The 15,021-nt window shown below is 41.5% G+C and overlaps 1 protein-coding gene across 2 annotated transcripts in view; it reads right to left on the reverse strand.

Moving 5' to 3' along the window:
- Positions 1–15,021, reverse strand: part of stk32a (serine/threonine kinase 32A) — a 64,899-nt gene that overhangs the window by 6,275 nt on the left and 43,603 nt on the right. For both annotated transcript variants that reach the window (XM_070983622.1, XM_070983623.1), the window contains exons 7-11: positions 13,430–13,519; positions 11,524–11,627; positions 9,083–9,199; positions 6,826–6,951; positions 5,097–5,225 (exon numbers count right to left, since the gene is read on the reverse strand). In XM_070983622.1, coding sequence (XP_070839723.1) covers positions 5,097–5,225; positions 6,826–6,951; positions 9,083–9,199; positions 11,524–11,627; positions 13,430–13,519 — 566 coding nt within the window. The remainder of the gene's footprint in view (positions 1–5,096; positions 5,226–6,825; positions 6,952–9,082; positions 9,200–11,523; positions 11,628–13,429; positions 13,520–15,021) is intronic.

Below are 15,021 nucleotides of genomic sequence, written 5' to 3' on the forward strand. Positions count from 1 at the left end.
TCTTTGGCGCCACATACTTAGACAACACATCAGACCTGCGCTATTGGTTTTAGAAGAGCGATCTGGTGTAAATGGTGAATTTATTTTTACCCCATCAGGAACATTAAAAAAACAAGCTGATTAGGAATACTCAAACCATAATTTGAACAGTCCGGAGGCATATTATGTCAACATTTTCAGCTGAGTTTGCCTTTGTTCAGTGGAAATATCTATGTGGAACAAGCTGTACTTTTTGAGCTTCAACCTCTGATGACATTCTGAAGACGAGATCTGACTCTACACTTTTAATTAGTGGCAACCACGGAGCTGTATCCCCAGATACACATGCGGCTCTCCGTCTCTTCCACAGGCCCATTCATTTACCTGACTCTAATACTAATTAAGTGATTTTCCAATACTTCTATGCAGCCTCCATTTGCTTAGCAGCAAGCACACATAAATTTTCATCATATTAAAATTTCTCTTGAAGAAAAGAATTGGAAAGGGTTCGGTAGAATACCAAAGCGACAGACTGAGTTCAGCGTGGAAAAACAAGAACCAACATAAAATTTATGTTCATTTTTATCATCCTCTGTGGAGCACTTGATGTCGCTTGCAGGCGCAATAAAACAAAGAGGCTTACTGTAAGCACACATTATTCCTCTCGTTACTGCATTTGGCCACAGGATGGTGCAAGTGAAAAACAGTTCGTGTCACTTGACCTGGAACCCATAAACCCATGTGTCCCTCTCCATGGTGCTGAAACAGTCATCTGTCTTTCTTTAACGTTCATTGTCACATGATTTTACTGCATCCTTTAATCACCTTAAACCTGCAGTAACTTATGTGTTTGACCACTTGAGGGCAGAAGAAGAGAGTTGAGGACACACCACTGACATAACACCACCTTTTAAGCTGATATGGCAAACTTGTTAGCAAGCATTTGCTCATTTACACACCCAGCATTCACACATCTGGCCACCTGGGAGATGGAAGCCCAATATTCACTCCTTTTTAGCTCTGATTTTGGTCTCTACCAGCTCCTGTTATGTTCACCAGCTAGTCGCTAACTATCTGCCGTTTGGTGCTGAGTATGTAGCTGCCTGCTGTGGCCAAAAACGACACCATGAGAGTGGTGAGAGTAAACCAAAACAGTAAAATTGCAGCTAAACAATGAGCTGAAACTTGCTGTAAAACAGTATGTTTGGATGATAATACTCTTAAATTTCATCACAAGCAGTGACCCCTTTCACACTGGTTGCATGTTATTATTTAATATTTGATATTCTAAATATAATATCCGACCATGACGTGCGCACACACTAGTTCATGATGGCAGCCATGCAGCACTCCATTGCAGCCCTAATAATTGTTACGGCAAACAACCCAAACACTCCAGCAATAATGCATTATCACCAAACTTAAGTATTATGATTCTTTTTTTTAATAGTTTTGAATGGATTTTTGCCTAAAATAGTTTACACTCAACCAGACCATACAAAAATCAACTAAAAAAGACTATATATCTATATTAAAAAGCACAATATTGTCTACACTCCTTTGCATTTCAATTATCACAGTGGGATCATTAAGATACTGTACTCTGAATTCCATCCACACACACGTACATGCACACAATAACCCTTCTGCAACCCTTCTGTCCATCTGTATTGCTGCTATTTTGAATGAACCCTGGCGTTTGTTATCTACATAAACTCCACAAGAAAGCTTTTCAGTGGATTTCATACATGCAGTGGATAATGAACTTGAATGACATCTCTGATTTGGAGAGAGATGTGTGTCTGTGTCTTTGTGTGATGGGAGTCTGCCAGTTTATATTGTTCTCACAGCACGGGTCCAATTTTGTGCTGTATATTATCAGTGATTTAATTGAGCTAATTTTATGCTACGTTATGAGCGTAACAGCGACAGGGAGGCAGAGGCAGAGAGATTAAAGAGGAGCTGGAAAAATGGATAAGGAAGGGGACTGGCATTGTGTGAAGGGGGGGCGAGAGCGATATGTAGGCAGCATCGTGGAAGGAGTCTGAGGACAAGTAAGGAGAATGAGTAGGGGAGGAATGTGCACAAAAAAAAAAAACAGCCTCGGCTAATGAATAAGAAGATGGCAGGGACAGGTATAAGAGCAACTTGCTTACTTCATTCAATATTGATCCAGCTGTGCTTCAGAAATGCTGCACAGAACGCACACATCAACTCACATCAAGCATTCTCTTTGTTTCTCTCTCTTCTATGCATCGATCACGAGTGCCCCCCAGGCCCTTTGTAAATGGATATGGCAAAGCCTTACACAAACACAAACTCATATGTATAGATAGTAAAGGGAGTATTCTGCGTGACCAGCACACACTTAAAATATGACTATGTGAAATGAATAACATGCAGGTTAAACTAATTATTTGGAAAGAATGGTAAAATCTTCAGTATATTATTTCACAGTATGTGTTTACAATGTATATTATGGTCCCTCTTAAAAGTATTTTTAGTGTCTTTGGCTGCTGGGGAGTGAAGGAGTGGTATTTAGCGGAATAGCTGGGAGACAATGGGAGATACACACGAGGCTAATTAGTGAAGAGAGCATCTTAAAATAAGTGTGGTGTTTTAAAGGTGGGCGTGACAGGCCATCTCCAGGTTGTTCAGGAAAAATACAACTTCAATTTCAAAAAGACATCTTTATCAAGAGCTAGATTTCCTGAACATTTTTTTTAATCAAAAACACCTTAAAAAGTGACACAAGGTTTTTGGCAAGTAGTTTAGAAGGGGAGGACAAATGCCTCAGCCTCTATTAGCTGATGTTATTGTGTCAAAATGGCAGTGCTCCAGAAAGGGAGTTGAACAGGGTTTAAAGAGAGTTCACAAATCTCAACCGCTGTTATTATTTACTACTGCACTGATCTGCATAAAAGCTCAATCTTTCTTTTAATATATGCCACTTGCAGTTGTGTAATGTTGAAAAAAATGAAAATGTTGACCTCCATTTTCATGTGAAAGACCTGTCAAGCAAATACAGCTGAATAATATTAACCCTGGTTTTGGTCGAGCTGCATTGATCAAGCATGACAGCAAAATGAATAAGGTGATTGAATCCAGAAATGCAAGCCACAAGAGTACAAAACCACTTCAGTGACTTAATGTTAGTTTCCCTTCGTCTGACCATGCACTGTTACTTCATCTTGCTCCATAAACATAACAAATGTTTCCCTGAGAGCCGACTATCATTATTTCATTAGAATAGGAGACATTCTCTTTGTCTGAACGGGCCAAAGGATGACGAATGTTGTCTGGCGGCACAGTGAGATATCACTGATATATACACAAAGGCAGGCAGGTCTCCACAAGCAGCTGTCAGCTTTCATAAAACATGGCGCACTTTGGGCCAGCTCTGACTTCCTATTGCAAGCTGACAAGGTATATGCTCTCGAGTCTAGACCACACAAATTGCTTCACTTCTATTAGAAAAGACTCCCATAAACTGTTCTGGGAAAAGTGGGAGAGGGTCCAACCGTACTGACTTTGTAATGGCGTAGATTTTCAATGTGTGTGCGCTTTAGGTTAGGTTGTGTGTGTGTGTGGGGCAGGTTTTAGTGTTGTGGTGCAGTGTGTTGGATAGTGACCAGACCCGACACGCAGGATAGCTACTGGTAACAGCACACATTTGATTCTAGTCAGTGACACTGTCAGATCTTTTAATCTCGACAGAAAAAGCCAGAGATTCAAAATTGGACAAAAGCCTAGAATTCAGTGTAGCACTTCCCTGTTGTACTGACATATTGACCAGTACTGTAAATACATTTCTTCTGATAAACAGACCTCAGTGCCAGTTTTAAAGGTGCATTACTGAAATCTCTCTGGTGGCAGGAAAACGGTTTATTTCCTTGAAAGCTGGCTTCAACCTCCAGTGTAAGAATAGTAGTTCTACCATTTATATCTCACACAGTGATTTATCAGTGGAGGACGGTTATGCAGGATGGGTAGTAACATGCTTCTCTGACCTCCAGGTTCACATATAGCGACAGCTTTATTAAATACTGTGTGACAAAGGCCCATGAAATACCTTCAGAGGTGAGTTTGTGCAGAGAAGTAATTTAGTGATTTGTTGTGTGGGAATGGTCAAAAACAGTAGAAAATGTCTTTTCTAGTGAAAAATGTTCATCTGCAAATGAAGGCAGAGATTTTATCAAAATCCAATTCACCAGAATAGTTTGCACATCAAATATTGAAAGTAGATTTGAACAAAATGTGCCCCCAAAATGAAATGATTTCAAAATAGTGTCTTTTTTAGAAGCCCTCGCAAAAGAACATGTCAGCTCGACCTTTGTTGTCACACACAATGTTTTTCGGGTTTCCTCCAAGCTCTTCATGACCTATTTGCACTAAAGATGCAAGTGAACACAAATGACTTGCGGTCATTTGTGCTACAGTTAGCCTTGACAGAAAAATGGCCTCACTGATCAGGTCCCAGTGCTGCACTAGACCAAAAATACAATCTCTCCTGCCTCACCGCTTTCACTATCACACTGTTTATGAGTGTGTGTATATATGTGTGTTCCTCCCACGTCTCTCACTTGACTGAGTGATCAAATTAACCTTTCAGTGCTTTCCTCTCTGTTTTGTATAAACACCCAGAAGACAACAGTTGATTTATGTAGACAGAGCAAGAGACTGAAAGACTACAGCGAGGTGATTGCATACTTTTGCCTTCCCCATACTCGCAGCAGGCAGGCGGCCCATTTGTTCTGATGAAGGTGAGGGAAGACGGAGCTCTGAAATGTGTCCTCAACATTTTTAATAGCTCTCCAGACACATTTAAAAGACAAACTAAGGAGCAACTTATCACCTGTAACTGGGCCAAATGGAACCAGCGGTCAGCTCTTTTTAATGAATAATGATGAGCACTGAGAGGGAGGGACACTTTTAAGAGGCATGTGTGAGGACAGGATAAACCCACCTAAAATTGAGTTTGAATTCATATTTAAACACTTTTTAAAGTGAAAAAGTGGATGGTGTCTTATTGATCTGTAAAACATATATGTTGAGTAAGATAAGGTGTCTTGGAACAAACCTTTTCTTGTGTGATGGGTAATGAAATTGTAGTTTACCTGTGGGGACCCATCAGATCCCTGGTCCCTGGTTTTTCTAGCAAGCCTTTTCTTCTTCTTGTGAAGCGGTTTGGACTCCAGGATCATTTCCTCCAGCTCAAATGTAGGGTCACAGTTTAGTCTCCGCCTCTGTAAGCACACATTTAAAAAAAGACACAAGAGATTCACAGGTTCACATATTTAATATGGGTAATATTTTAAACTTTGAGTGCCAGTCTACACTTGCAGTGAAACTCTCATGGTTTTTTAGTGAGGATCAGGCATTGTTTCTGACATCTGATTCCCATAAAATAATACACCATGATTAAATTAGACGTGCTATCCAAAACAATATAATGTTATACTTTTATTCTAGCAAGCCTTGAACAGCAGCAGCCAGTAAAGGGCAAAGCAGACTGAACACTGAGACATTAGGAAATGAAACATAAGGGCTGAGTTCTCGCTGAGTCTATAAGGCACTAAAGACAGAGGATAGGCCTATAATTAGATAGAGAGACACTGTCAATTCCCCATCGATCCTCTGTGTTTTTCCTCTGTTGTGCCAGCCTGGCGGCTGGGGATACCCGCTGCTCTGCAGGCGCTATAGACTTAGCGTTAGATGAAGTCATTTAGTCATCTATTCACTTGCAACACTCATTAGTCTGCATGCATTCAGCTCTGGCTCTAAACAGTAACATGTCGCTGTTTCACTAAAACAGTAGAGGATTGTCATTGTATTGCTTGATCATTGCGTTGGTGTGACTGACCACCAATGATAGAGTGATTAATGTATTTAAAGCAAAAATGTAGCAAAGTTTTCTGGGTTTTCATATGCTAGACAATAAATCGATTCATCAAGAATATAACTGGCAGATTAATCGATTGCAGGTTTAATCATTAGTTGCAGTGGCATTAGTTATATCTGTCATTAGTCATTAGTAGCTGAATGAATCTATTGTATCTGCAGCCATAAATGCAGTCTGATTAAAGTAATCCAGTGTCAGCTATTTTTAAGTATTTTGTATGACAGTATTGTGAGGTAGAATGTTGGATAAATATTTTACTGTTACCAGCTTTGAAATTTGGCACAGTAAACTAGTACAGCTAATGCAAAACCTGCTTGGTGTTATTATCACACGCAAACACTGTCTTCATCCAACTGGTCATGATGATCCAGAGACCACCCGTAGAGCTACTTTGTCTATATCTAAGAGGAATGCACACGTCTGCTTTGTCTCACTCAGTCTACACACTCAGTGGGACATCCTGCTCAGCCCAGCAGGGGGTGGTGTCTGCAGCTTGACTAGAAAAGATTAGATGAAGAGTGGGTAGTTTTAGCTACATCTTGTGTTCCTTACATCTTCGTCGCCTTCGGGGAAATACTGGAATGGGAATAGGTATGTGAGAACAGTAGGAGGGAGGAGGGGTTTCAGTGATGTATGGTATTTTTATTCTGAAATGTGAAAAAGGGGTAAAATCATGCTATTATTCTCTGACAAAGATGTAGCATACTTTGGATTAAGGCATCCACAGATGGCATATGCATCATATGCTATTCTCTCATTTTTGTTCCAGACATTCTTTTTTCAAGCTTTGGCCAGTGCTGTATTTTTTTTTTTGCCAGTGTTTAAGATGCAGTGGATCTGATTAGCACCACAGTATATTAGGACAGTGTCAGATCAAAACATCCTTTTCTGTTCAGATGTTAGCATTTTTTTGGGTAGCTCACTGAGGCAGTTCTGATACTCACATTGGGAATAAAGCCTGGAGGAAGCTGTTTGCTGAGCACAGCGTCCCAGTTGACATCTGACATGTAGTCCAGATCCTGTAGCTCTGCTAGACAGGAAATGCGCTTCTGGACATCTATGCACAGCAACTGAAGGAGACAAAAGGATTAGAGTAAGAACAATTGTCCATGGGGAGGCCTGGTTGAAAAGTTATGGGCAGAGTCCCACTGAGACACGAGTACATGTTTGCCCTAAAGGAATGAGGATACGGGTACAAAAGGGATGAGGGTGGTGGGTATTGAGGAGAGGATGGAGGTAACGAGTGGCAGAGGAAGTGAAAATAAGATACATGTAGGGAGCGAACGGAGATGAGAATTTACGAGGTTGGGAAGTGAGAGGGATGAAGGACAAATATATCGAGCGTGGAATTCTCCCCTTACATTCTCACTTTCTTTACATTTCTGTCTCCCTCTCGCACGCAGCACGCACACACACACGCTCCCCCTTTCACTCCCACATACACACACATTTATGCAACCAGAATGCCAATGAGGTACGAGGAGTCTGAGCACGAAGCAATGCAACAGTTTGACTGCAGTGGATCGCTGCCAAGACAAAACCCAAATGCTCCAGCAACAGTGTGTCTGTTAGCCTTGCTAGAGGCTTAATTGCAACAAGAAGAACAGATGTTAGACAGGTAATTATTGATAGACTCTGAAGATTTAGGAATATGCTAATTACATCAAATGCAAAAACAAAATGTACACCCAAATTATTGTAATTAAGGAGTGATATGGACAGTCCTATTGTTTACATGCCAAGGTCTATTCTTCTACAACACAAATTCCTCTTTTTGAATATTGATTATACTTGATTCCAATTCCAAAGCTGCACTGAATGCTGCAAGATATTCCTGAACACATAAACAGGTGGTATACAAAGTAGGGTTGCAACAATGAAAGTGACCTCCTAATTAAGATTCTGTAAATGCAGCTTGCTTGCCCAAATGAAGTGCCGGTGTCAGGTATGGATAATTGTGTTCCCTTGAGAAATAAACTCCTATAATGTCCTGCAAAGTAGCTAAGAAGCCATCCAGAAATGCTAGGCTCACCCACATCAGATCGTTGCCTCTCTTCTCTGTTTATTAAGATCTCATCAGTTAAATTGGCCAACTTTTGCGTTACAGTTTACAGATGTCATTATTCATCAGAGTATTGTGGCACTGAAGTTCAGTTTGGCCACCAGGCACCACCTTTGTGAGAAGTTGTCAAGTGCAGGTTTAAATAAATGATGGCAGTACATTCTGGAGGTGTGGTGGCCCTAATTCAAAGTCACATCAGGTGTACAGTGTGGCACTCTGATGCACCCACATTTGAGAGAGGTTTGGGGTAGTTACTTCAGATCCTGAGCACTGGGAAATGCCACTATTAGATGGAATGCATGTTATGTCACTGTACATTCAAGATGCCAGTGTGAGTTCACACATTCAGTAAAAAAACATTGTACAAAAAAACGTTCAGTAATCTGTAAAACCAAATATTTTTTAAGGGTGAAGAGAAGCAGCATGAAGCAATACTTTCTGGTACTGATCAAGCTTGACCATTTTCTGAATGAAGCAATAAATGACAGATCTCTCCAAGTACTATAGGGCCAGACATGTACAGTATCAGGCAGGACTTTCGAATAAAAAAAATCTATATTTTAGGCCCAATTAGCCTATTTTTTAATATTTTCACCTTATTGCAAATTCTTGTCATTAGCCTATATGAATAATATAATATAAAAATGCTCTCAGATCTCCACCAAGGAAACAGTCAGTCAATGAATGAGTCCTTATCTCAACAGAATAACTCTTTTGGATCCCAGGAAACAAAGAAAAATACTCAGTTTGAGACTCAGTACAACGGTTGGCCAACCAAAATACACCCAAGTGAGGCCTCTAATACACAGCCTTATTGAGTTGCCACCCACATCTGGCCAGCGCACTGCTGTCGGCTCCGGGGAATGGCCAGCCTGGGAGCCGAGCACTTTGAGGGTGGGTCCACAGACTAGAGAGGATGGAGCTGGAGAATAAAGTGATTCTGTAGAACGGGTGAAGAACAAATCACAGACTTTTTGGCTTCTTGCCAGTTGCTGGCAAGCTAAATGACGTTCAGTCTCAAGACGGACTGGGCTTCTTCCACTGTGTGTTTTATAACTGATTGGAACTGAGGGGGTGTCACGTGACAAGGTGAGATTAATCCTAGACTATATTGTGCAGTATGCATGTGCCACATTTACCTTTCTGAGAAGGGACTTCATCTCCAAAGACCAGGCTGCTGGGTAGCTGGGATGGACCTTGTGGAAGGTTTGAAGGATCTCATTAGCTGGTGTACTGGATCTCATCACATATGGTCTCTGAAAAGAGGAGAGGAGAGGAGACAATATGTTACAGACTACTTGTATTCTTAGTCATTCTCTGCCTGGGGGCAGTGATAAAGTATGTGTCTTCAAGTTTGCAGTTGGCCCTCTCCACTCTCTCTTCCTCCTCTCCTTGTGTTCACCTTCTGTGAACCCATTTCCCACACTGATGAGGACAAATGATAGAGGAAACAGAGAATAAGGGACTCTTCTCAAAGCACAACTTAAACTCTCAGCCGTGCAGAACGAGTGGGCTGTCTGCGGGTCAGAAAACAATGGAAAGCCTGTTGAGAGTTCTTCACACCAGTTCTTCTCCACCCTCTGGAGTTGGAGAATGACACAGTGACAAGACACAGCTAGATTAGGCAGTGTGGAGGTGGACAAGCCACACTTTTGGCCATTTCTCCCAGATTGTTTGTTCACAGAAGAGCAAATGCTCAATGGGCAAATTGCTCTTGCCACGCTTTTGATGCCATTTCTGCTTTGTCAGATGGTTCAGAGTAAAGAGAGGCAGCAAAGATGAAAGAGGAATGGGAGTGACATGAAAACCAGGTGGACACCTCGCCATTTTCATTTTTATTGCAGGCTCTTTCAGATGCATGATATCAATTATATTCCAATTCTGCAGATGTTCCCCACACACGGCACACATAAAGTGTCAGACAACCAGTAATATATTCTTTTGGAGTCAGGTGTTCAGAAGGCAGACACTGGCTCACAAGCCACAATATATTGGCCTTTTTGACCAGGAGGTCCCCCTCTGAGGTTGTCTAATTAATCTCGTCTGGAGGCTGAGAAACAAAGTGACAGTGATTGATTTGCAGCTTTAGAAAGGAACTGAGCTACCTGGACCTTTACCTGCAACCAGTGGCCAGACCTGGCAGGGAACCCTGGTTAGTGAGAGAGGAGTTAAATGGTCTGAGCGAAGCATGAATGAAGTAAGACGGGGTTGGAGCTTAAGAGTGCGATAAGATGAAGTAAAGGCTGAGAAGGGATCGAAAGGCGCCCCGAGCTGGATAATAGCGAGCTAGCTCTCCATTTTCAACAGCCAAATAATTCTGCACATCCAGCGGGGCAGTTTTCAACACCCTGAGACTGATTTATGCTTTATAGTTGGTGTTGAATTGTGGCAGTCAGTGAAAGGTGCAGAAGAGAGTCCCTAGGAGACAGAAGGATGAAGTGAAAATGAATTTTCTGGGAGAGGCTGAGGATGATGTGGGAGAGAGAGGGGTGAAAGAAAGTTTAGGAGAGGGTTTGCATAGATGACTCAGATTATACAGGAAAGTCCAAAAAGTGGAGTATGAGTGAAGGGAGAGAATGGGGCTAACATCTATGTCACTGTAAGTAATTTCTGGATGTGAAGGAGTGTAAGTGTGTGCTCAGCAATCCTCTCCTGAGTGAGTGAAGGTTAAAAGTACTTGAAAATCACAGGACACAGCTTTTAGGTAAGAGAGAAGACTTTAGGTGTTCTGGAGCAGAAAAGATGTAGCTCTGAGGTCAGGAAGAGGACAAAACATAATTTCAGAAGGGCTCAAGGAAGGTTGAGAGACAACTACAGATATTTTAGTGGGAGTCAGAAAGTAGACAAAATAGTTTTAGAAAGCGGAATGGAAAGCTATTAGGTAAGACAGCTGTCAACAGTTTTATGGAGAAGGGTGACAGGGAGAGCTTTGAAATGTCTAAAACATGGAATTTATTTCACCACCACTTCACGAACGGTCCAGATCGGTTTCAGGTGTTCTGGGTCCTTGTCAGTGTAGACAGAGGTTACTGTAGTTGGCGTAATCATCATCCTGAAATATGAGAGGAAGTTCTGCAGCTGCAGTCTGAGTTGAGTCCACGGTGAGCAGACTGCTGTCAGCTCTGAGATTCTGATCTGACAAAGCAAGGAGGCTGAGTGAAAACATTATGTCCTGTGTTTATTTCCATGACATCTGAATAAAATTTTTCCAGATGGGACCGGTGCAAAATTAAATAAATTATATATTCAGAAATCAATTCCAATTATATGGCTCTGGAAATAACTCAGATTCTATTTTCTCATTCTCCCACAGCGATTCGTCTCACACCGTGACTAAACATTTAAACATCTTCCCCAGTAAGGTCAGCTTAAATGTAAAATTCAATTATAGCTTCACCCCCCTGTTGTTTGGTGAAGGCTGAGGACTTATGTCTGCTTTCCTTCTGACAGGACTTTTCTAGCACACTCTCATCAGACGTCATATGTATTATTCACTGCAGTAAAGTGTGCCGCGCCAAGGCTGAAGTGAGTTGAGATGTGGACACGGTGATGGGGCTCTGTGTGTGTATGTCTCAGTTACCTGTCCTCTTAGCAGCTCATAGGCTGTGATGCCCAGCGACCACCAGTCGACAGAGAAGGAGTAGCCAGGGTGGGACCCCTCGAAGGTCTGAAACAGCTCCGGAGCTGATAGACACAAAATATTGTTGACAAAATTAAATGGAAGTAACTAGACTCTTTCAGACATGGAAAACATAACATAGCTTGCTTCATCTGTCTTTTTGTCATTCACACATAGGCCTTCATTTGGTAAATACTCCTTAATGGCTGTATCATCGGAGCAGGATTGTGGGAAACGGAGGTTGCACAATATTTGGCACTGACTTATGATTGATTTTTAAAATTCATTTTGTAATTACTGTAATGACTGTCATGTCTGCATGTGACACTCGCTCCCTCTTGCCCTCATGAATTTACTCATCAGTTTTTATCACTAATTAGATTTCTGTTGCTTATTTGCCTTGCATCCGGCACGGATGATAACCGAAATAATAGCATGAGAGACTGGATGTTAGGAGTGTTACCCAGTGAGACTGTCACAACTGATTTGCAAAACGTGACTTTGGTGGTTATTCAGTCATGACGCCGACATGTCAATTTGCCACCAAACTTACGTTGCAAGTTGGCGTTACAGAGTGCCGCATGCTGTGTATTTGCTTAAACACATAGAGATTTGTTGTCAGCAGACTTTACAGAAGTGGCTGAACTCATAACCAGAAAGTTTTCACACTTGAACTGTTGAGCTTTTGTTCTTGTTCAGTAATGAAAAACACAATTTCCCCCCTTTTTTTTTTTTTTTTGCCAGAGGCAAGTTTTAGGTATTGGGATCTATTTTGGAGCCAATGTAGCATCAGGGTGTCTTTGTAATAAATAACTTACTAAACTAGTTTTGTAGGTGGGACGAGCTATTTAAACCCTTAAATTAGTTGGTTAGGTTTTGGAAGGGAATAATCTTTTCTGGGGAAACGGTTGCTCAGATGTAATCTTGTTTCAAATGGTCAAGATGAATTTCCATCACTCATCTCTTACCCTTCCCACACTGATTCTTTATCTGTATTACGCTCTTAAAATTAGGTCTGAGAGAAACATAGTGTGCACTCAGGAGCATGCACACGCTCCCTTCCTCCTTTTCGTCATGACAGGTTTGCTCTGCTCTCTCGCTGAGGAGGAAAACGTGTAGTTTATCTACTGAATCCTCTGAAAGAGAGAGTGTTTTCTTCCTCCCAGAGTACCCATGAATTATCTATTACACCACAGAGTATTCGGCTGAAATCTAGTCACATGTGGCTACTAAATGTTACTCTCAGGTTTTGAGTCCATGCATCAAAATCAAACAAGATGCAAAAATTATATTTATCAGAGCTAATTCTAAAATGCTTCCTAAACAACGTATGCATTAAGCTCCATAAGCTTCCAACCTTCACTGTGTACTAACATGACTGTACTGGTATAAGTGCACACTTATTTTTAGCTGTGTCTTGTTCTACCATGGAGCAGTTAATATTGACAAAGATCAAACTCTGTGAACTTTGCTTCAGAGGCTTTCGTGATGAAGTGTTTTATATTCAATTGTTGCATTGTACAGGAGCCTTTTTGCTTTTCTTCTCAGATCTCAAAATTACAGTTCTTTGTCGTTTTTTTCCTGCATGTTCTGCATGTGTCTCTCAATCCATCGATCCATAATTCATTCCTTACTCTTAAATCAATCATAGAGATTTTTCAAGCCTGCCAGCTGAGCTTTGCTCTATTTGTTCTCTGTGCTGGGTCATCGCGCATGCCTTCGATGAATCAACAAAAATGAACTGAAACTGCCTTCCAAACAGCAGAGGGAGGATTGTTCCTCCAGTGAAAACTGGGCTCACCAGAGTTGGTCTCTAACATCCCTTCAACATCCTTGGGAACTAAAATCATAGTTTCTATTTTCTTACCCATGTACGGCTTTGTCCCAGCGATGGAAGTTGCTTTTAGGTCTTCTTTAACGATTGCTGCGATGTTGAAGTCTGTTAGATGGACGTGCCCTGTAGAACAGAGAGATTATATTACCTCAGAGTGATCTGGAGCATGTTTTTGATACGCTCACATGTGAGATCACACGGCTGTGTTTACACCGCCAGCATTGACAGTACCTGTGTTTCCCCTGAAAGTTTAAGCTTTTTCTTTGGACTTAAATTTAACCACAATGTACACGTAGCAGGTATCCCACTTTGTATGCTGCTTGTGTGAGTGTTGGATATGCAAAAACGAGGATCAAAAGAATTTTATACAACATAATCCATTGGAATGATGCAGTTTCCTTTACACACTCCTGCGATCATAATGTTCTTACATTGAAATAAAAAAAAGGACATCAAATGCAAATTAACTGCAGCTTCATTGATGGAATAAAACGTGTATGGTGATATTGTGACAGAGCTGAAAGAGTGTTTTAATGGCAACCTCAGTGATTTCCAAAGTCAAACCATTGACCTGTGTCTCACAGTGCTGCAAGATGGCCCATAGTCTTTGCATGCACACTGAGCACACACTAATGAGCTGAATGTATACAGTGTGTGTGTGTGTGTGTGTGTGTGTGTGTGTGTGTGTGTGTGTGTGTGTGTGTGTGTGTGTGTGTGTGTGTGTGTGTGTGTGTGTGTGTGTGTGTGTGTGTGTGTGTGTGTGTGTGTGTGTGTGTGTGTGTGTGTGTGTGTGTGTCATACTGAGTGAGAGAGCAAGACAGAGCCAGAGAGTTTTTGCCGCAGAGTGACTGCTCGCATGAATTGATGCCCCCGGTTACCTCAGCCAACACATACAGTACGACCACACGTGAGAGCTGCACAGCCATACTGTATTTTAGAGGCAGAATATTTTATCACACACACACCGTGCACAGAGATAACGGTGTGTGAATATAAAGCAGGCAGGAGCTAGACAGTCTCAGTGTTTACAAAAAGATACAGAGCCTGAAAGATAAAAGAACTGGACGGAGAAAATCTCATTTTCTCCCTCTTTCCGTCCTACCTCCATTTTTTGTCACTCTGCATTATCACACCTTTTCTCTCTGTGTACCCTTTTATTCCACCCCCCTTCTCCTTTTTACCATCCGCTTGTTATTTTTCAGGTTTTAATTTTCTTTTTTTCCGCTCCCTTATGCTCTTACTTCTTAACCCCTCTTTGTCCTGTGCAGTTTGAAACATGCTCAGTGAATGAACACTGCAGCTGTGTAGTGATACACAGAGGGGAGATCGGGTGGTGCCTTGCCAATATAAAAAGACCATTGTTAATGCAGTCTGATGACTGTGGAGTATAATTTTTTCCTAACAGAGATGTGATGATTTAAGGAAAGCTGTACTCAATGGCAATCAATAGCTGTAGTAGTAAATATGAAGCTGTAATAAACATGTTAGGGGTCATAGATACGTTGACCCTGGAAAGTATTATGGTCAACACACCTGCCAAGGGCCTTCAGAGACATTCCCATGGCTCCATCCCGGGCGTCTTTGTGGCTAGCTCTTTGGGTAAACAGGTTCATCCCAGTAGTTTC

The sequence above is a fragment of the Chaetodon trifascialis genome, chromosome 16 (assembly GCF_039877785.1).
Source record: "Chaetodon trifascialis isolate fChaTrf1 chromosome 16, fChaTrf1.hap1, whole genome shotgun sequence".
Classification (NCBI taxonomy): domain Eukaryota; kingdom Metazoa; phylum Chordata; class Actinopteri; order Chaetodontiformes; family Chaetodontidae; genus Chaetodon; species Chaetodon trifascialis.